The sequence below is a fragment of the Microcaecilia unicolor genome, chromosome 1, assembly GCF_901765095.1.
Source record: "Microcaecilia unicolor chromosome 1, aMicUni1.1, whole genome shotgun sequence".
Lineage (NCBI taxonomy): Eukaryota > Metazoa > Chordata > Amphibia > Gymnophiona > Siphonopidae > Microcaecilia > Microcaecilia unicolor.
In genome coordinates, this window is record NC_044031.1 from 82,632,904 (window position 1) to 82,655,003 (window position 22,100).

General features: G+C 41.2%; 1 protein-coding gene across 1 annotated transcript in view; it reads right to left on the reverse strand.

Annotated features, from left to right (window-relative positions):
• Positions 1 to 22,100, reverse strand: part of DIP2C (disco interacting protein 2 homolog C) — a 763,198-nt gene that overhangs the window by 62,677 nt on the left and 678,421 nt on the right. The window contains 3 exon segments of the mRNA XM_030198809.1: positions 7,538 to 7,708; positions 12,116 to 12,284; positions 15,144 to 15,274. Of these exon segments, the coding sequence (XP_030054669.1) occupies positions 7,538 to 7,708; positions 12,116 to 12,284; positions 15,144 to 15,274 (471 nt within the window).

Here is a 22,100-nt window from a genome sequence, read left to right on the forward strand (position 1 = left end):
ACTCAAAGTACCACATGTGGTGGCAGCAGTAGGATCTGAGTATACCCTGCCAGAAGACGCTGGAATCCTTAGCCTCGGGGGGCTCTGGGCCTTGTAGGACCACCACACAGGATAAATGGGCTAAAGAGGTTAGCTCTGCCCTGAGAGAGACGGAATCTTTAAGAAGTTTAGTAAGAGCCGGAAAGCAGGTTTTTATTTTGTTTTGATTCTCGCATAGGATGCATTGCAGGTGTATGGAAAACATGGAGAAACTGATCAAGGCCCTATTGGAAGGACAACAGCAACAGGTAGCCCTTTTTTGTGCGTCCTACCTGACCTGCCAGCTGAGTAGCCCTGCAAGGGTTCCAACTGCCACTCTCATACCCATGCCCATCATTGATACCCCATTTGACTGGGTGGCCATGGACTTCATGGGGCCACTGGAATGAATAACGAATGGCAACAAGTACATTTTAGTCATTTTTGATTATGCCACACTCTATCCAGACACCATTCACACTGTGTAATATGAAGATTACCACTGTGGCCAATGCTCTATGGGAAGTCTTCTCCCGCTGAGATACTGACTGACCAAGGCAACATTTTCAAATATTCTGAGCCATGAAGCAAGCGTGTGCCCTGCTAAAAGTAAAGACCTTGCAGACATCGATGTTATCATCCACAGACAGACGGTCTCGTAGAATGCTCTAATAAGACTCTCAAGTAAATGCTGAGGAAGATGGGAAGAACTGGGACACCCTGCTTCCATACATACTGTTTGTTGTCTGGGAAGTACCCCAGATTTCAACAGAATTCTCTCTGTTTGAACTGTTATATAGCCAGAAACCTAGAAAAATCCTGGATGTGGTTCGGGAAGCCTGGGAAGAGGAGCCTAGCCCAGGGAAGAATTTGGGTGGATATATGCTCACCATGCAGGAAAGGTTGAAGAAAGCAAACGAGGCAGCCAAGCTCTGCTTAGAGAAGGCTCAGGCAGGGCAAGCCCAAGCCTACAACCGGAAGGCCTTGTAGAGATCCATCCAGCCAGGGGACAAGTCTTAGACCATCTGCCCTCAACAGAAAGCAAATTGCTATGCAAATGGAAAGGGACCTACGAAATAGTTGAGAAGACAAGACCTGTCAACTACAAGGTCGCCCAACCAGACAAGAGACAGGGCCAAGATTTTCCATATCAATTTGTTAAAGAAGTGGATCCCAGTGATTGCGGTGTTGGTCCAAGCGGATTATTTAGGTCCAGAGGTACCGCAGCTTGAGCCCTTGCAAGTCCCATTTGGTGAGCAGCTTTCACCCTCATGGAAACCTGGAACAATTGGTTCAATAGAACCAGGATGTCTTTTCCAATGTGTCAGGCTAGACCAACCTTGCAACACATGATGTCAACATTAAACCAGAAGTGATGGCCTGGCAATGCCCATATCAGATCCCAGAAGCCCATCAGCAGACAGTGGCAAAAGAAATAGCTGAGATGATAGATCTGGGGGTTATCGAAGAATCCACCAGTAATTGGTCATTACTACTACTTAACATTTCTAGAGCGCTACAAGGGTTACACAGCGCTGTACAGTTTAACAAAGAAGGACAGTCCCTGCTCGAAGGAGCTTACAATCTAAAGGATGAAATGTCAAGTTCCACCAAGCTAAATCGGATTTCACAACCCTGAGTAACTTTGAGTAATTGGCCTCAAAAAGTTGTCTATGTTTAGCCGTGATTCACACCCTCAAGTATTTCAATTTCCCCTGCACCCACAAAAAGGAAAATATGCCTTTAGCAACTGGACCATATCAGCCATGTAAAGGGAATGAGACTTGATATACTGCCTTTCTAAGTTGTTTGCAACAACATTCAAAGCAGTTTACATAGTATATGCAGGTACTTATTTGTACCTGGGGCAATGAAGGGTTAAGTAACCTACCCAGAGTTACAAGGAGCTGCAGTGGGAATTGAACCCAGTTCCCCAGGATCAAGGTCCACTGCACTAACCACTAGGCTATTCTTCCACTCCCCCTAAACCAGTGGGAGCCTCCAGTTCTGCATTGACTTCTGTAAAGTAAATGCTATCTCCAATTGGAGGCTTACTTGATGCCAAGGGTTGAACTTACTGAAAGGCTGGGAAAAGCATGGATCATTTCAACCCTAGACCTGAATAACGGATACTGGCAGGTAACTCTCACTCTGGCTACCATAGAGAAGACAACCTTTTCAATGCCCCAAGGTCAATTCCAGTTCACTGTATTACCTTTTGGCCTTTATGGAGCTCCAGCTACCTTCCAACGCCTTGTTGGTTGTCTACTCAAGCTGCATGGCGACTACATGGCTGCCTACTTGGCCAATATTGTTTTCTATAGTAAAGACTGGAGGACCCATCTCATCCAGGTAGAAGCAGTAATGGATAGTTTACAGATTGATGGGTTGACTGAACATCTTAAAAAGTGCTTCATAGGAGGACAAGAGGTCCAATACCTGGCAGGGACAAGTGAGACCCCAGGTCCAGATGGTAGAAGTGATTGCACAGGTGCCGGAGCCCCAAACCAAGAAGCAGGAGTGAGACTTCATGGGACTCAGGTATTACTGACGATTTATCCCAGGGTTTGCTGAGAAGGTGGAACTGATGACCTGCCTCCTGCAGAAGAAAGCCCCTGAGAAGGTGCAATGGACATTGGAACTGGATGCTGCTCTCCAGACCCTGAAGGAGGCCATCTGCTTAGAGCTGGTGCTGGTCAGTCCGGATTTCAACCAATTTATTGTAGTGCAGATGGATGTGTCAGATACTGAGCTCTGGGCCATCTTGGCTCAAGATGTGGAAGGAGAGAAACACTCTGTAGCCTACATTAGCTGTTTCCTAGGGAGCGGAACTATGTGGTGATCAAAAAGAAAACACTAGCTGTCAAATGGGTTTCACTGTAACTTTTGGAGTGTGTGTGGTTTTTCTCTCACTCACAGTACCCAGGAACAAAGAAAAGGAGGCAACCACTCTGCCTGAGTCCATCTTTATCCAAATAAATTCCAGCGCCACAGGGCGATGCTTCCCCAGACCAGACAAGCGAATATTTGAGATACACCCTTTTCAGCCGACTGCCAATCATGGCCATGGGGATCAATCTGCCTCTGTATGTCCCATTATTATATAACAAACCACTGTATCTTGAAGTGCATCATAATAAACAAGAAAAACTTCAAAATAAACTTTTTTTCCTTTTTTTGTGGTAATCTTTTGTTTTGTGGTGCTTTAAAAATGATTGCAGGTATTTGCATATGTAGTTATTTAAAATGCCCTGCTCCCTTTTGGTGAGTGTGCAAAAATAGGAGGAGGGGATCTTTCTTCTTGCCAAGGCTCTCTGTTCAGGACTGTGGATCGAACTGCAAAGTATTAATGTTTGACCAGGGCATTCTCATAGCAGCTAGGCGAGACAGGAGGGGTAAAAAAACAAATAGAGAGAAAACTCCAGGCTCTGGAATGCACTTAAAGCTCAGAAGAGGAAGGTTCTGAGCAAATAACAAACCAAAGGCAGATGAGAGGGGTGCAGAGGCAGCTATCTGTCATCATATTTTATTTTTCTCATCTAAGCAAAGAGCGTGTTTGACACATTCTTAGTTATAGAAGCATTCTTCTCCTTCCAGGGAGAACAGTATGGATCCAATTAATAATCAGGATTTACACATTCCACGAAGCAGGGTCTACATGCAAAAACAGTTTAACAAACTCCTAGCATCTGGTCAGAAAAAATATGAAGAATGATTTTTCATTTGCTAAACTAACTTTTAACCCGAGCTTGAAATGCATCAATATTTTCAGACATGACATGCTAGTAGTTCATATAAGCTAGCAGGGCAGGTGTGGCAAATATTTTGACCGTACCTGCATTTTTCTCTTCCAGATTTAAGAATGGGCAAAGATAACGCCAATACAATAGCAGTCAAAACCTGGCTCTTCCAGCTCACCAGGTGTGCGTTTTATCTTCTGGACCATCTACTTTGGGAATGTTTCTATATCAGCAGCTTCATCTCTGTCACAACACTTCCAAAACTTTGAACCCACACAAAAACTGACTACATACTACATATAAGTAAAAATATAGGGGTCATTTTACTAAGCTACGGTAAACACTAGCATGTGCTTACCGCAGGTTAAAATCCACTACTGAGGGGCATCATAGTTTCGTGTTTGGTACATACTACCCATGCACTAAAAAAATACAACTTAGTGCTGGGGGCATTTGGGGGGGGGGGGGAGGGTAAAGAGTAGGCACTAATCAGGGCAGCTGCATCACCGCACAGTAACGGATTAGCGTGTGGTTAACAGGTGTTGGGTAAGGGCTCCCGCACTAATGGCCATGTGCTAATTGGGAAATTAGTGAGTGACCATTAAGGGAAATAGGAAATGTGGCCATTTTACAGCTGCGCTAAAAGTGGCCTCAGTGCACAGAAAACCAACATGCCAGTTATAGCGCAGGCCATTTTAATTTAGTCTGTGCAGTGCTTAAAATCCAGTCAATCACCTTGTAGACTAACCAATTTATTGAGGCATAAATGTTTTATCGTTAATCCAACAAAGTGGAATCTGATCCTCAAAAGCTCATCCCTCGATAAACTGGTCTATAAAATACCACCGGCTTCTGTAATTTTTGTTATACCAGACTAACATGGGCTACCCCTCTGAAAGTGCTTTAATCGGAAACTTCAGTAATATGCCAGTAGGGCTGAGCCAGAAGAAATCACCACGTCTCCAAGATAAAGAAATATTAATATTTACCCAGGGTGTGATACATCAATTGAGTGGGAGTGCTCTGACTGACATACATGGATTAAAGACAAAAATTATAGTTTTTCTCCTTGATGGCTAGCCTGAGTAAGAGCAAGCAAAGTGTGTTCCCTCCTGTGTACAAGGAAAAGCATCCACTATCTCGTACTCAAGTAGGATACATCCTAAACATGTCTGCAACTACTTGGTCAACATTTGCTGGACTCGCAGATGAGGTTACCTGTCAGTAGTGATTAAAGACAGTATATGCTTGCTGATTTTGCCTCCCACCTGGAAACTATGACAATACATTTTGTCAACTTTAAGGGGTGATAATGAAGTGACTTCTCTTGCATTGATATTTTAACAAACAAACCCAAAAATCCAACATATTTTCAACTGAGGTTAGTAAAGGAATAATATGTTACTACTGAAGCATCTGTGTGAAGTACAATCAAATGAGAAAACTGAAATATACACCACCAGGCTAAATGAGGCTTCAGGCAGCTGAGGGTTCCTCCACTGATGCTGTAAGCCAGTCTGATGCAAGCAAGTACTTGTGCTGCACTAGCGACACTAGATCACCCCTTGCCATTGACCCTATCTGATCTATGACTTGCCCACCACTTCCAACACTGCTATACAATGGAATAGTTTTTATGCTATCTATGGAAATGACTTAGAAAGGGATTTGTCTGCATCTGTGGCCAAATGGAAAATATTGGACAAATCAACTCTGATGTATGCGGTATGTGATAACATTATGGCTAAACTACTGTCATGCACTGTTATGCTTCTATCACCCAGTACACAGGTGGGTGGATGGGTGGGACATGTGGTGGGTAAATGGGAGTTGTTGGGTGGGTGCTCCCTCACCCACCCAACAACTCCCTTTTACCCACCACATGTCCCCTAACTGTAGTATATTTGCTGGATGAGAAGAGGTGTTTTGGGATATATGGCTTTATTGAGAAAGGGGTGACAAATGGAGGGAGAGATATGGCATATTACCTGGTGACTTAAGGAATACTATAAAGGATGCACCAAGTAAAGGGTGTTATTAAATAAGAGGGATCTTCAGTGTATTGTTTGTGAGAGATGCAGGGGTGTAATCAGTGTAAGAGTGGAGGAGTAGCTTAGTGGTTAGAACAGTACATTGAGAGTTAGAGAAGCCAAGGCACAAATCCACTGACTCTCCCTGTCACTTTGGAGAAGTAACCTCCAATGCCTCAGGGACAGGGAAATACCTACTGTACCCGAATGTAACTCACCTTGAGCTACTACTGAACAAATTATGAGCTAAATCCAAATAAGTAATAATAATATATTAATACCTCTGTTACAATACACTATTCACTGCAATATTACTTGGTACTAAAAGGCTGAGGAGATGAAGTACAGCAAGTGAACTTATAACCAAGGTATAGGCTTGGTATACATCAGAAGCTTCCTAACTGCCACCACTTTGCAAAAGAGCAAAAAGAATCAGACAAATTAAAAAAACAAAAACAAAAACCCTTTTGACAAAATTTCACACACAAAAGCTACTGTCGGGAAAACATCAACTAGTTCATTATATGACCTATTAAACATCTCCATTTGAAAGCAATTTAAAGCTGAACTATTACACTGTCATTCTTAACCAAAGTGTTCTGTAGCCATGATCAACAGTTTGGTTTTCTGCTTGATTTTCATGTACCTGAAAGAGATTCGTATGTTTGACACAAAAATAGAGGGCAGTGATGGGAAGAGCGTCGAGAGGCTGGGAAAATGATATACATGGGGAAGAAGGCCCTGACTGCTAGATTAATGCACACTCATCTACTCAGAAAAGGGAAGATGACAAACTTTACTGACTTTGAAAAGGTAAGATATTCTACAATCAAGCTTGTGTAGCTGATAGCTGGGATATATCCTTAGCTCAGGGCTGTAGCTAGCTATGTACAGCTGTCCAGCCACAGAGGACACAAGGGAAGCCAGGGTGCCATGTCCACTGGCTTCCCTTGCTGACGACATGAAAGTGGAGGGCATGGCAGGAATGCAACGGGAGCACTTGTGGGCGTATCACACAGGGCACATTTTCAGCTTGCGATGCTCCTGCCTTAGCTACAGCATGGAAAATGAAAACAAATGGGCAATCCAATAGGTTCTTATCTGATGAGAAATGTTATTTCTTAGCCCCTCCCACCCCAAAAAAACAATTATCACCTTACATCAGTTCTTAACCCAATCGTCAGGACACATCCATCCAGTGGGAATTTTGGGGTCTCCACAATGACTAGGTATAAGATAAATTTGCAGACGAAGCAGTGCATACAGATCTTTCTCATGCACATTCAGTGTGGGTATCCTGAAAAATCTGAATGGATAGGTATGTCCCAGGACTGGACTGAGAACCTCTGCCTTACTTTATTCAATTTGTTAACCTTTATTTCTGTGCATTCAACCGGACTAACACAGAAAAACCACAACCCGATCATCTAAGAAATGCATACTGACTCCTAAAAGAAAAATGAGAGAGGACGAAGGTCCCCACTGGATAATTTTCTGTGCTGAACAATGCTTTGCGTTTTCTGAAAGTAGGACAGAATAAATGCTAACAATGCAGTGTGAAGGATTTATGAGTGCGTGCAATGTATGGAAAGACAACAAAAATGTATCATGCACTTTTGCTCAATTAAAAAATGTAGCTCAACGGGCAAGCCAAGTAAAATGGAATGGCACCTATCAGATGTTTCTTATTTCTTCTTAGGTTCATGGAACAAGCATCTTTTTGACTTTCTCAGAACTAAACAGTCATACCTGCAAACAAATAGCCAGGTTAACTCGACAGCCAAATGATGTGCTGACAGCCCGCGGATGGAGACCCAGGTCCTTAAATAACTTAGAAAAAGACTGGGTAAGAGATATTCGGGGTCGTTCTTCTGCCACTACTACGCAAGTCCGTACACGGGAAAGGTCGAGTCCCCTTGCCTAAAAGATAAAAACTAAATAAATAAATCAGCTTTAAAACAGTGCTTTTAAATATTTGAAGTTGGCATTGGTAAGTTGTAGAAAACGTATTGACAAGATAATTAAGATACTGATTCCAATGTTCATGAAATCCATGTATACACTGACCATTTCACAGCCTACTCTGAGGCGTGACACAAGGGTACAACTATGCCATGTTGGGCATGAGCCTCCCTTCCTTTAGGAGGTGCTGTTTCATTCCCTTGTGTCTCTTTGTAGGTTGGGTTTGTGCTCTGCCATCTCCCATCTTGTCTGTATGTCAGTATGAGTGTTCCTGTGTCATCTTTGTCTTGTCTTGTATGCCCCTGAAATGGCCAACACAGAGATATGGGGTTTTATTTGCCCTGCCTCTGGGCTAGCTCATGGCTGGGTCATTATGTCAGGGGTCCTGAGATGTGGGTAGCTACTGAGAAGGGGACCCTTTAGGAAATACAAAGTACAGACCTACAGAGCTGGTTGAAGCCAATTTATTTATCACTAGCCTCAGGGTAAACATATCAATTACACTGTAGCGAGTGCCCAAAATAAGAACCCCAACAGAATAAGAAACGATGCAATGATCCAGTGATATTTTTATTTTAATGATTTTACCCAAAGATATGACCTTGTTGCAATCAGAAATTCTGACTTGTATTAATAAGATAGAAATTTAGTCCTGGCATAATTTGCTAAAGCTGAACCCTGCAAAAAAGTAAAATCCTTTGGTTTGGAAACGGTGTATTAATTGTTTCTTCAACAATTTCTTTGAATAATAATGAAGGTCTGACTACTGATAACTCCTCTAAAGTATTAGATTCATCTTTAACTTTTGAAACCCAAATTAACAATTGAGGACCGCTCACCCTTATTTTTATGAAAGCCGGCTTGCAGTATTAGCTCAGGCTTTAGTTTTATCCCAACTGGATTATTCCAATTCACTACATTCTGGGATTTCAGATGCTCTCATGAAAAAACTACAACTTTTACAGACTACCACAGCAAGATTGATTTTTCAGATGAAGTTCAATGATGTTTACTCTCTATTGATGGCTCTCAATCGGCTTCCTGTTCAAGCATTATAAACGTGCAGAGTGGCTTTTAAAATGGGTTTTGTATTTAAAATTTCAAATGGTCTGTCCCTGGAAAAGTTCTCTCAGTTACTGGCATTTTATTCAGTTAGAGGTTTCCAGGTCAAGAGATCATAATGTTTTGATTTTTCCATCTTTAAAATCCATTCGAAACAAGAAAATGTTGGAGTTTTGGTTTTCCTACAAAGCTGTTCAGACCTGGAACAATCTTCCTTTATCAATGATGAAATGTTCTTATTCTGCTTTTTGTAAATGTCTCAAGATGTATTTGCTTCAAAATTTTTGATCAAACACTAATTCTATTTCCCCCCCCCCCCCCCCCCACCATTTATAGTGATTTTTTAAAAATTGTAAAACGCTCTGGACCCTTGTTGGGGGAGAAAACAAGTTTAGATTAGATTAGATCAGATAAGCCAGCTCAAAGGCAGGGCAGATAACATCCCAGCACTCTGGGCTGGTTTCCCCCCAGACAGAGAAGACAGGAAACAGAGCCTAAACCCAACCTACAAAGACACACAAGGGAAGAGAACAGATCCTCCTAGAGGGGAGGCTCATGTCCAGCATGACACAGGTCTACCCCTGTGCTGTGCCTGACATCTACATTAGACAAAAGTACTTTGAGCATCTGAAGTGGTCTATATGATTTTGTACATTCCAGGCATTTGAGGTGAAGAACATTAGTATATTTGGATCTGACTCACCTGCAGCAGTTTTGGCCTCTAGGAAGTGAACAGCAGCTAAATATCACTTTCTTGAATGAAGGGGTAATTTTCTAATGGCTTTTCTGGATGTAAAGCCTGCACATCTGTGTGTAAGCATTCTGAGGGACACAGTTTGAGTGGACGAAGTTCAGATGTATATGTGTATTATCAGTGCGTTTTTTTCTAGCAAAAAAGGTGTATTGAAGTGAGCCTGCTAGGAGTAGTCACTATGAGTGCTAGCAAGTATGAGTTAATAAAACTGGACTTCAGGATACCTAAGACAATGAAGTTTCTTTATGTGTGAAGTGAACGCCATCCGCATCTGTGACAGTAACAGACTTTTTGTAATTTGTGTTCACAATACAGATTTTCCTTTTGGTTTACCCTGTCTGCTGCCTGTGTCTGAAGGGTCCAAGCCTGGCCCCTAGTCCACATTATCAGAGGAATATATACGTTAGTGCTTTTCTTTCCACTTTGTATAAGCTGGATATGCACAAGGAAGGTAAATTGTACAAAACGTTACCTACAGTAGGATGGGAAGGCCATGTGGGTGCTTACTTTGGGCCTCTTTTCAAAAAGCACATAAATGACTACATGACTTTATAAAATTGTCCCATTAAAGCTGTAGAAATCATGGCTAAAAAAGTTGAAGACATTTATACTTGGATCAGGAACAGACACAAATATGTGTATTTGCATGAACTCCACCCGTGCTCCACCCCAAATCTGCCTCAGACACGCGTTCTTGTCATTACACATACTTTTACACTTGTGTTAATTTTATAAGTGATAGTTTACACATGAAAATATCTATTTAAAAAATTACCCCATCAAGAAACATTTCAGTCAGTGTCCACTCTTTCAGAAACACTGTGCCTACCACCCACAACAGAATATTTTATCCCAAAACATACTCAAAGCAGATGACAGATACAGCGTCTGAGTTTAGTGTGGATAACCAGAGCTCTTGTTTCCAAACAGAGAAGTTGCATCATGGATCTAGGCCTCCATAGAATCACACAATCAGTATTCTACAGTATCTGGTTACTGGAACCTTTCACATGCTGATTAAGACACAAATGGTATCAGACATTCCTCTTTTTTGGAAAGGTAAATCTAAAATCCTAAATCTAAATAAGTATCTCATCCGACCAACCAACCTACCGTTGGAAATATGGAGCAGCACCTTCCTTACATTCACAAAAAGTTGCCTTTAACCTTCTAAAGCAGTCTCATTATCTTTTCATACCCAGAACAGCTAATCAAACATAGTATGGGGTTTGCATATATATGTTTGCTTATGAAGTCTGCAGGACATGATGCTCTCTATTGCCCAAAGCCACTAATATTTACCTTGTAATAAACATCTTTTATCATGTGCAAACATATTTGTTATTTCCCCACTAAATTCTGTGCAGCTGGGATGAAGAATTAATTCAGACAACATGCAAAAGAGATGATGTGGCGACTGAATCATGGATAAGCATTACTGGGACCAAATAAGCTTGAGGTGGAAGAAAGGCATATAGAGCTAGAATTAAATTTTATTTATTGTTTTGTTTGGAGTAAGGGAAAGGGAAATGGCACTTGATATACTGCCTTTCTGAGATTTTTGCAACTACATTCAAAGCGGTTTACATATATTCAGGTACTTATTTTGTACCAGGGGCAATGGAGGGTTAAGTGACTTGCCCAGAGTCACAAGGAGCTGCAGTGGGAATCGAACTCAGTTCCCCAGGATCAAAGCCCACTGCACTAACCACTAGGCTACTCCTCCATCTTTTTGTAACTGGCCTTCGCCTATCCTATAAGTGTCAGGGCTCTGCTGAGCAGTGCTGGACATAGGAAAATTGAACCCCATTTAAAAAAGTGTTTAAAAAAAACGCCCTTTGGGTAAATATTTAAATCCCATGGTTGGCATCTGTGTTTCAAGTAGTGGCTACAGCATTAAAATATTTTACGGCTATCCATAGAAGCAGTGCAGAATATTCATGCCCAGCGGTGAGTGTTGCCACTATATGGATAGCAAGCGATGTTCAGCCACTACCTGCTTTCCAGGATTAAAGGTCCCAAGGGCTCATAATCCTGGTCCGTTCATAGTGTCAACTGATGTTTTATAAATACTTCAGTACTGTCTCTCCTACTATTTCTTACTATTGTTTATATGAATACTACTGTAAATTTACATTAATGTTGTGTTGTTTTATATTATATTATATTATACTGATTGTACCTAGGACTCATGTGCTTTCCAATGTCTATTCTGCCCTGAACTCCCCTAATCCCCACACACAAAGTATTAAGATGGTCAATTCACAAACACACACACACAAATTAAACCCATATGTCACTTCAATGTATGAATACTGCAAGACAAGGAGGCTTCTTGTTTGATCTACAAAAACAAATGTATTATTTAACCAGCTCCAAAAGGGAAATAGGGCTCCAGGGAGCAGTAGACAGGAGATGTTAATTATTGTAGCTGTGCTAAAAAAAAACCCCAGCTGGTTTTGCTGAAAATTGCCTCCTCTTCCCTTTTAGTTTTGACATATTGTAACACTGCAATAATTCACACAGCACAAATACATTAATGTCATTACCTTCAGTGATTCTGTCTGTAAACCAAGTCCCTTGGTACAAAGTTCCATGACTGAATAGGAACAAAAAGTGTCTCGGACTTTGTACTGACTCACAGCAAGAAGCCACAGGGCAGGATTGGTTTCCAACTCTGAGGGAGGAATCAAAACAGACTGGTGTCCTGAATACACGCTGCAAAGACATGAGATGTGTCAGCATGAGCTAGGAGGCTTTCCTGATTCAGAAGAGAACAGATGTGCTCAATCCAAAGAACTTTTTTCTCAGCATGTGTCATTCTGCTTAACTTAGGGGTCCTTTTACTAAGGTGTGCTGAAAAATGGCCTGCGGTAGTGTAGGCGCATGTTTTGGTCACGTGCAGAATCATTTTTCAGCGCACCTGTAAAAAAATGCACTTTTGTTTGGGCCGAAAATGGACGTGCGGCAAAATGAAAATTGGCACGCGTCTATTTTGGGTCTGTGACCTTACCCGCCAGCCACTGACTTAGCGGTAAGGTCTCATGCGTTAACCAGGCAGTAATGGTTAACGCGCATCCAAATGCCGATTACCACCTGCCCGGCTACCACGTAACTCTGAATTGGCGCACGTTGGATGCGCGTAGGCGCTTCCGCGGCTTAGTAAAAGGGCCCCTTACAAAGCTAACTGGGTGCAAAAAGCTTTGTTATTAGAAGATGGATAGCTTCCAGCTCCTGCCCTTCAGAGCATTTGCTATAGCACATCCACTATTTCTAGCCACTTTGTTAAACAAAAAAACACCCTGTTCGATATTTAAAACGATTTAACAGGCCAGAAACGGCCGCTGACTGGTTAAATGGCTTGTTTGGAGCTATCCTCTAATTTTCAATGGCACTTAACCATTTAGAGCCTATGTGATAGCTGGCTATTTTGGGGGTGTTCTGGAGATGGAGTCAGAACTTAACCAGCCAGGGTAACCGCATAAACGACTTCATAAAATGCAGTTCTATCTTGATGTGGCAACATATGGCTGCTTAAGTTCAGAATATAGGCTTAACTGGCCATGTGTCAGTCAGTGCCGCATAAGCCGGATATTCAATGCCATGGCCTGGCATTGAATATCAGGGAATTATGCCGGTGGCAATCAGCAAAATGTTAGCCGCCATTGGCCGAATATTTACCCCATCATTCCTTTGCAGAAAAATAAAATAATAAATGCATTAATAAAATGGTAAATCATGACTCTGCCCATCCTCTTCCCTGACTCTGTCCCTCAGAACTTGTCTACAGGCAGGCAGTGTAAAAGCTGATGCCTTTTTGGCACCGGTACTTATGTGCATGACCCTACAAGGGTAATTTTGAAACAGGTTGCCTAGGTTGAGAGTGCAAGATGACATCTATTTCTAGCCTATTTTTATAAAGAAACACAGGTGCTTAGGCGCCTTTATCACATACTAGTAGAAATCACACCTGTACTTTGTGATTCTGCCTGTCTGCCACCCAAAATCTACCTCAGACTGCAAAAAAGAGCATGCTCTTTTTGTCACTGCATGTAATAAAATCTGTTTTTTGTATGTAAACTTTATAAAACTATCCCTCGGGGGCAATTTCTCCAAAGGTAGTTTTGCACATACTTTGGACAGGAATGAACCTCACTCATAAGTCTGGGTATGTGGTGTATGTTCTCAGTCTCTCAAATTTACTACCAATACTCGCCATAAAACTTGCATTATGCCAAAGAAAGCTTCCCTCTGGAGTAGATGTAATATGTATAGGCAACCCAGGGGCGTAGCCAGCCCTCCAATTTTGGGGGTGCCTGGGGGTGGACTGGGGGTGGGGGGGGGTCAACACATTCCTTCCTCCTCCTCTCACCCTCACCCCCCACGCACTAATCTTACCTTTGTTGCTGGGGATGCCAAGGCCCTGCCAGCCAAAGAAATACAGTTCCCGAGCCACTCACCTACTGCTTGTACCACTTCTTTAACGCAGAAGTCGGCTGTGTGCTTCTAGCCGCCAACTCCAGGACTCTCCGAGCATATTTAGTTTGTGTGTGAACTGAGCATGCATGAGAAGCCCTGGTGTCGGCGAATTCTGCATTAAAGGAGCAGCATAAGGAGGATGGGAGCGGCTTGGGAACTTTATTTCTTTGAATGATGGGGTTTTGGTGTCTTTGTCAGCTGTTGAAAGGGGTGCTGCAGTTCTGGAGGGGGCCTGAGCCCAAAATGTGGGGGTTGGGATGGGTAGGGGGTGTCACAGGGTTTCATATTAAAAGTTGGTGGTGACTATTTCTGGACATATATTGATATTCTGCCTGTTTATTCTACTGCTTTGATTGTATCATTTTAGTTGTCACTGCTCATTGTGTTATATTTGTAGTGTCAATAAACAAGAGTTTAAAAAAATACTTTGTGTTCAAGTAGGCACGTATCTCTACATAATCCAAGTACAGGACTATTTGGGAAGAGTCACCTACCTGTGCATTCAATCATGTGCATTTACACCTGCTCTTGCACAGACCCGTGTGTTTGTGGTTTCAGTGTAACCACAATTTTGGCTGCTTTGGTGATGCCTTCCAATCTAGGCAACCTGTTAGAAATTTTCCCTCTCTGTGTGTCACATGGAACAACAAAGAATACAACCAGCCCCCTCTTGTCAGATATTTTTGCGCTAAGAGTTTGGCCATTTCTGAAATAGCCAAGCACAAATAATGTTTGCCAAACTAGCATCAATACCATGTTGACCCTTAGGTATGAAGTTGTTAAATAAAACAGAAATAATTCAGCTGATTCTTTTTCACATTAGATAGACTGAATAAACGAAGTGGTACTTTGCACCTTTGCAAGTTACAAGGCAGCTTTGAATAGTTCAAAAAGCAAGAGCCTAAACCTGCTTTAAGCAACACTTTCATAAATGGAATCTGTGTAAACTAGAGACATTATTAACGGTGCTGAAACATAATTTTAATCCGACAATTATGCAAATCTGTGCAATTAATCTAATTTCAGGTTTGCATTGCTTTGCTAGGTGAAGCAAAGAACATTAGACACATCTATTCCATTCCAGCGATGAAGACTTACCTACAGAGGCACCAGAGCACAAAGCCCAGCCCACAGTAAGGGTCCAAACAGATAGCAATTTCTCTGGATGGGTAAAGCTCACACTGCAGCTTAATAGAACGACAGAAGGCACTAGTGGCTGCATGAGACATCTGTAAACATACAAAATAAGGACAGTAACTAACTCTGGATCTGTTCTCTGTTGATTCCCAAACTAGAATCTGATAAAGGAAATTGTGTTCATAGAAATAGATATTTGACAGAGAAAAAAAAACACATCACACTTTCTTAATTAAAGACCTAACCGTCTACTACCATGGAATAATTGACAGCCACAGAGATCAGGATATTCCTAGCACAGGTGCAGTCTCATGTTTAGCAGGCATCTATGAAGTCCGGGTAGTCAAAACACAACCTAAGACCTGCCAATCTCCTTCACTGAGTCAAATGGCCAGGAGGAGATTCAGTTTAAGAAGTTTGTTCTCCAAATCCACTAGGAGGCATCTTTTCAAAGCACTTATCCTTCCAAAGTTCCATAGGTTTCTATGGAACTTTGGAAGGCTAAGTGCTTTGAAAATGAGCCCCCAAATCTGCTTGATCTGTTCTCTCTATATGGCTGGACTTGAGCGGATCAGAATCTACCATGCTGCTGATGTATTCATAGGATGGCTTAATTTAAGGAAAGTGTGGATAATATTCACTTCCTTGCAGCGGTATAGAAAGCCTAGATGAGTTATGAGGTCCCGCTTTTCCCATAAAATGGAGAATTCTCCAGTGAGCTTAAAGATTCTCTCCCCGCCAAAATTCTAATTTGTGACCAACGGACTTTCCTGCCTCAATTTCCCACCTTCCTGAGGAAACTACCAAACCCCATACCCCAAGCAATCAGGTTTGAGAACCCACAATATAAAGATCAACTGCAGACCTCATAGCATACCTGAAGAATGCCACAACACAATGGCAGAACTGTTGGTTAAACTTCTCAGTCATGACAACCACAACAATCATTAAGTCCTATAATGTCACATCCTTCTATAATTAAATCTTTTATTTTATTATCTGACAGACTGTTGCAAAAAATCATCATCAAACCTACCCTTCTTCACTGTATTCTTAGTTTAAATTCAATTCAATATCCTACCAGGCATAACTGGTTTACTATCAACCGGTCACGCTGTGGAGTACACTGAGGAGTTGATGCAGAAATACGTGGTAGAGCCAGCTCAGTGCACGGCTACTACTGCAAAACGAACACCAAACATTTATGCAAATTACTGCTGGGTTGTACCCCCAAAAATCAAATAATATATTATTGAGTGGGCTCCTCAGTCTGGAGCATGAAAAGATGCATAAGTATTGTTTGTTAAAGCTCCTCCACATCTATCACTGGATCCATATAAAGTCACACAATTTCAACATGTGAATACCCTTAAATCTTCAATTAATATACCATCAATATTATAAATGTCCAGAATCCCATTCACTTAAATCATTAGAAAATGTCACTGGTATTTGTATGTAATGCTAAAGTCAATATCAGCAGAAACTATAAAGTTAGAAGAACAGTACCCATTGTGTTTAATAGCATGGCGACAGTGAGGCTTTTTTGGCCATTCGTAAACAACAATGGATATTTAAATTAAGTTCACTACACCCAAATGGACTGAATGAATCAGTCAAGCGGCACTGTAGTTTAATAAAGCTTGTATTGACCAATGTCAGACATTCAGCATCTGGTGTTTTCTGTGTCAATATGTACACACTCACAAGACTAATCAGCATCTGAGCTTAAGAGATACCATTTTTTTGCATGAATTAAACAGAGAAATGTCTTCTCTCAGACCTTTGAAGTTAAAATGATAAAATATTTTGACACCCATCAGACAGGACTAACAAAGATCTGAGTTTCCTATCACATTTGTCACCCTCTGATCACCCCATCCATCTCTCCCTGTGACTCACTTCCCCAACTTCTATCTTACCCTATGAGACTGACATTGGAATGCTTTTATGCTTCACTTATACTGTACATTCTGATATGTCATCTTTTGCCTTTATTCCCTGTTGTGAAAGATCCAAGTCGTGTTGTGGTGGTACATAGAGGTGCAATAGTTAGGCGTGTAACACACATCATACCCTGGGCATTGTGCCAAACGGGGTCTTTCTCTCTCTCTCTCTGAAATCTGTCAGACTGTTCCCTATCACACTGTCTATTTTTTCCAGAAAAAGTAGAGGACTACGTTGTGTGATAAATGTGTACAAAATCTTGAACTTGGTTCATCCTAAACAGCAAGTACCTCGTAAACAGAATATCTAATATGTCTTACCAGCACTATTGAAAGTAGTGCTCTTGAATCAGCAAACTGTTTAGAAAGGGTATTATAAACTTGTGCATCTGTGTGAGATGGGAAATTGTGTCAGGAGTTTTTTTTGTATGATATCACTTGCTGCAGGTCTTAAAATCCATTCAGCAAAGGATGGTAGTATTGAGGAAGTTAGGCAGAGTCCTGATGACCCTCCTTCTTCTGAACTTCGTGTTGCCCTCATTCTGGGACAGTGGCATGATGAAGGCCTAAAAGTAGCTGCAGATTTTTTTGTGTAATAACTAAGGACTATTGTTTGGCTTTTACACATTTTACTTTGGATCCAGCACTGTTTAAAAGAAGCAACAATGGCATTACTAAAATCAGGGGTGCTCTTTTTTATTTAACTGTCACCCAGTAGGTCCAGTAGACCACAGCATATTTTCATTTGGCTTGTCTTGACTGTGTGGTTCATTCCTTTCATAACAGTCTACTGTTTTGAATTAATACAAGAGAACAGCTGCTCTAAATCAGATTGTGTTCACACACAGACACAGGTCTTAAAATGTGAGTGACGCTGGGACCTTCTGTTACAAACCTAGATTTTTCTCTTTCTATGGTGCTAAATCAATTGTGCAGACATTTCTTTATAAACAGTAGTCTTTTTATTGTTTTATAGTGGTGATGTTAAGCTGTTTTATTGTTCTGGTGTGGATGGTTTATGGCATGTAGTCAGTGGAGGACTAGGTTGAGTTGTGACCTATACCTATTTATGTAGAGATTGTTATGACCCCTTTAATTTAGAGGGACCAAATTGCCAACAGCGTGAAATACCTCTTTCAGGCCCTGATACTCAAACGTTGCCGTTAAGTAACGAGTGCATCTATATCCTCAGTTGAAATTGCCGATTTTGAAACAGTGATCAATGCTCAAAGGAAATCAAATGCACAGAAATTCTGAAAGCGACTCGGTAGGGGAAGTGTCTAGCACACGCGCAGATCAGTTTTGCAGAAAGCGTTAATGTTGTATGCATGCCCAGGCGGCAACCAAATCGTAGCTGAGTGTCCACTGATGACACTTTGAGTTTCCTTTTTTTTAATAACAACTGAAACTCCCTGTAACGAACCTGTTTTTTTTTACCTTGAAAATATCTCCTCCCTAATCGCACATTCCAGTCACCCAGCTTTGAACCATTTCTACCTGCTCAACTATCCTTCCCCCCCTGCAATATATCCACTTCTCTTCAGATCTCCACCCCCAACAGCTCTCAGGTTAAGGAGTCTCTGTGTCCTGGAGCAGCACCTCTGAACATCTATCTGTGAGTAAATTATCTGTGATTTATTCAATAAAAGAGACTTCATAAAAATAATAGAGACTTCGGGTGATTGGTGTGCCAAGGTTAAACTCCAAGATATTGGGGCCTTAAGTTATCAAGCCTCAAGAGTCTTGATACACACATACATATAATATACGTACATGGCATACATATAATATATGCATATGGCACATTTCTCACACACACACAAATATATGCAGGTACTATTAAAAAATGTCCCATGACAACTTTTTAACACAACTGGTATGTGTGGGACACACACGCATATAGTGCACACACATGGCACATTTCACACACAATTGCAGATGCTATTAAAAAAAAATACAAGCAGAATGCTCCACCGAGAAGTCGCCCTCATGTAATGATGGCTCCAGACCTGCCAGAACATTCTGAATGCTAAAGATAGGTGCTCCTTTCTGTGCATCGCCCGGAACACTCATTTTAATACTAATGAGCTTGTTGCGATACATTTGCATAGGATTATCGGTAGCTTCTACCAGGAATGGAAAAAGTGATGTAAAACCACGGTAAGCTTTGAGCATCAGTGCCTCATAGTCAGGGAAGTGGTAGAACTAGAGGTCATGAGTTGAGGACGAGGAAAACTTAAACGATCTCATAGCTGGAGTGAGTTAGGAACTTAGACCAATGCTGGCCTGATTTCTATGGTCTGGGTCCCATAAATGGTAAAAACAGATAAGGATCAAGACTCGAGTAAGCTTCAACAGGAACTCCAATATCTGAGAAGTAGAACTGGTGATGGGCAGACTTCTATAATCTGTACCTCAAAATTTGGCCGCAAGAGACAGAGATTAAGTATAACAATATTTAAACATGAAGAAGCGGAACCTGTGTAGAGTGCCAGATTTAACTCTGGCTATTTCATTGGGCAGACTGGATAGATCACGCAGGTCTTTATCTGCTGATATTTATTCTGTTACTATGTATGTAGTAGAAGTATGTCAGTTAAAAAGATAGAGAATAGTCTGCGATTTGGTTTAGAAGCCTAAAATAGCACTTGTAAGAGGAAATTGTGTAACTAGGCACTTGCTGGCATACATCCCACCTTGCACACATCAGTGTAGATAAAAATAGCAAGCGGGAGTATGCATGTGGGCAGAACATGGACAGGATGTGAGTGGGTCTCCCAAGGTTCCACGTTAGGAGTCACCAACCAAGAAGGGGATCTAGGTGTCGTCGTTGATGATACGTTCTGCTTAGTGTGCTGCGGCGGCTAAGAAAGCAAATAGAATGTTAGGTATTACTAGGAAAGGAATGGAAAACAAAAATGAGGACGTTATAATGCCATTGTATTGCTCCATGGTGAGACCACACCTCGAATATTGTGTTCAATTCTGGTAGCCGCATCTCAAAAAAGATATAGTGGAATTAGAAAAGGTGCAGAGAAGGGCGATGAAAATGATAAAGGGGATGGGACAACTTCCCTATAAGAAAAGGCTAAAGAAGTTAGGGCTCTTCAGCTTGGAGAAAAGACGGCTGAGGGGAGATATGGTAGAGGTCTATAAAATAGAGAGTAGAGTGGAAAGGGTAGATGTGAAGTGTCTGTTTACTCCTTACAAAAATACTAGGACTAGGGGACATGCGATGAAGCTATAAAATAGTAAATTTAAAATGAATCTGAGAAACGTTTTCTTCACTCAACGTGTAATTAAAATCTGGAACTTGTTGCCAGAGAATGTGGTAAAGGCAGTTAGCTTAGTGGGGTTTAAACAAGGTTTGGACTTGGGGAAAATCCACTGCTTATTTCTGGGATACGCAGCATAAAATGTTTTCTACTTTTTGGGGATCTTGCCAGGTATTTGTGACCTGGTTTGGCCACTGTTGGAAAAGGATTCTGGGCTTGATGGACCAGTATGGCAATACTTCTGTACTTATGTTCTAGGATTGTTTTAAAAGCTCCTTTCAGTATTCTCTCCTTAAAGTCATTGATGCAGTATTCTGGTCTTGCAAAGTGCTCCCTCACAGAGGTGTCAAATATTTATATACAGGAAACCAACTGACAAGTGCAGCTACCTCTGCAATTCCAGTTTCTATCCTTTACATACAAAATAAACCATTATACACGGCCAAGCCACATAATATCAAAGTATATGCTCTAGTTAAAACACCTGAAAATCCTGACTGAATCTTTCAAATAAAAAGGCTACAACCCCAAATAATATCTAAGAAGATTGCCTCTTCCCTTAAAACACCCAGGGAAAAACTATTGCCGTACAAATGCCAGAGAGAGAAAAAGAGAGAGAGAGAGACCCTTGTAGTGGTATACAATCTAGAGTTGGAAAAACTGAGAACAATCATAAAAGACCTACAGCCACTACTCCAGGAGGATGAACTACTGAAAGAGATATTCACAGCTCCACCAGTGTTGGCCATCAGACAGGACATTAAAGATCTGGATTTCCTATCACATTATAAACCATAAAATTATATTGCTTTGTGACCCTCTGAACACTCATTCAACACTCCCTGTTTCTCTCCCCATGAGACTGTCATTGGAATTTCATTGAAGGCTGAAATTTCTACGGGCAAGTTTCCTCCTGAAGCAGCAAGATACAGCGAAACGAGGTGCTCTTGTTGAGGATTTATACTGTGGATAGAAGTGCACTGCTTATTTAGTTTCATTTTGTGCCGACTGGGGTGAGGCATGATCTTCAGATACCAGCAATGATGACTTGCAAGCAAGCTGTGAAGCTAGAGATGTGCCGTTTTTTCCACCATTTTGGCAGGCCTGCTGACCAGTATCATATACAAAACACTTTTTTAGAGGTAGAACCCCCTTTTTATAACATTTGAATAATGTTATACATTTACGGTTTCTGTTTAGAACTGCGTAAGAGGAGTTTTTGGAATCAATTGTTTGTCTCCCTAATTGGGAGCTTTTTTGCACTGGTTCTTTTTTTTCTTTTCTAAGAAACCAATGATAGGAATCTGACTCCTAAGAAGACAGTGGGTACAAGTATCTTTTGAGAATTACCCTATCAAGAGATTTGAGGTTTCATTTATTTAAAAGTTGCATGCAGGAACCATGAATGCATGATGTCTTTATTGATTAACAAACTTTATTTTAAAGTAGTACTCTTTAGTATTAGTTTGTTTTCCCAGTAGATTGATTATATTCTGATATTTGTCATCTTTTGTTGATTTGGGACCTGAAGGTATTGCCTTTCAAAGCTAGTCAAAAAAATGTACAAAGTTAGCCCAATAAAAAAGGTATCATCTCATCTTTTTGTTTGTTTGTTGTAAAGAGCAAATACTTAAAAAAAACTCCAGACAGCCCAGAACACGGCAGCCAGACTAATATTCGGCAAATCAAAATACGAA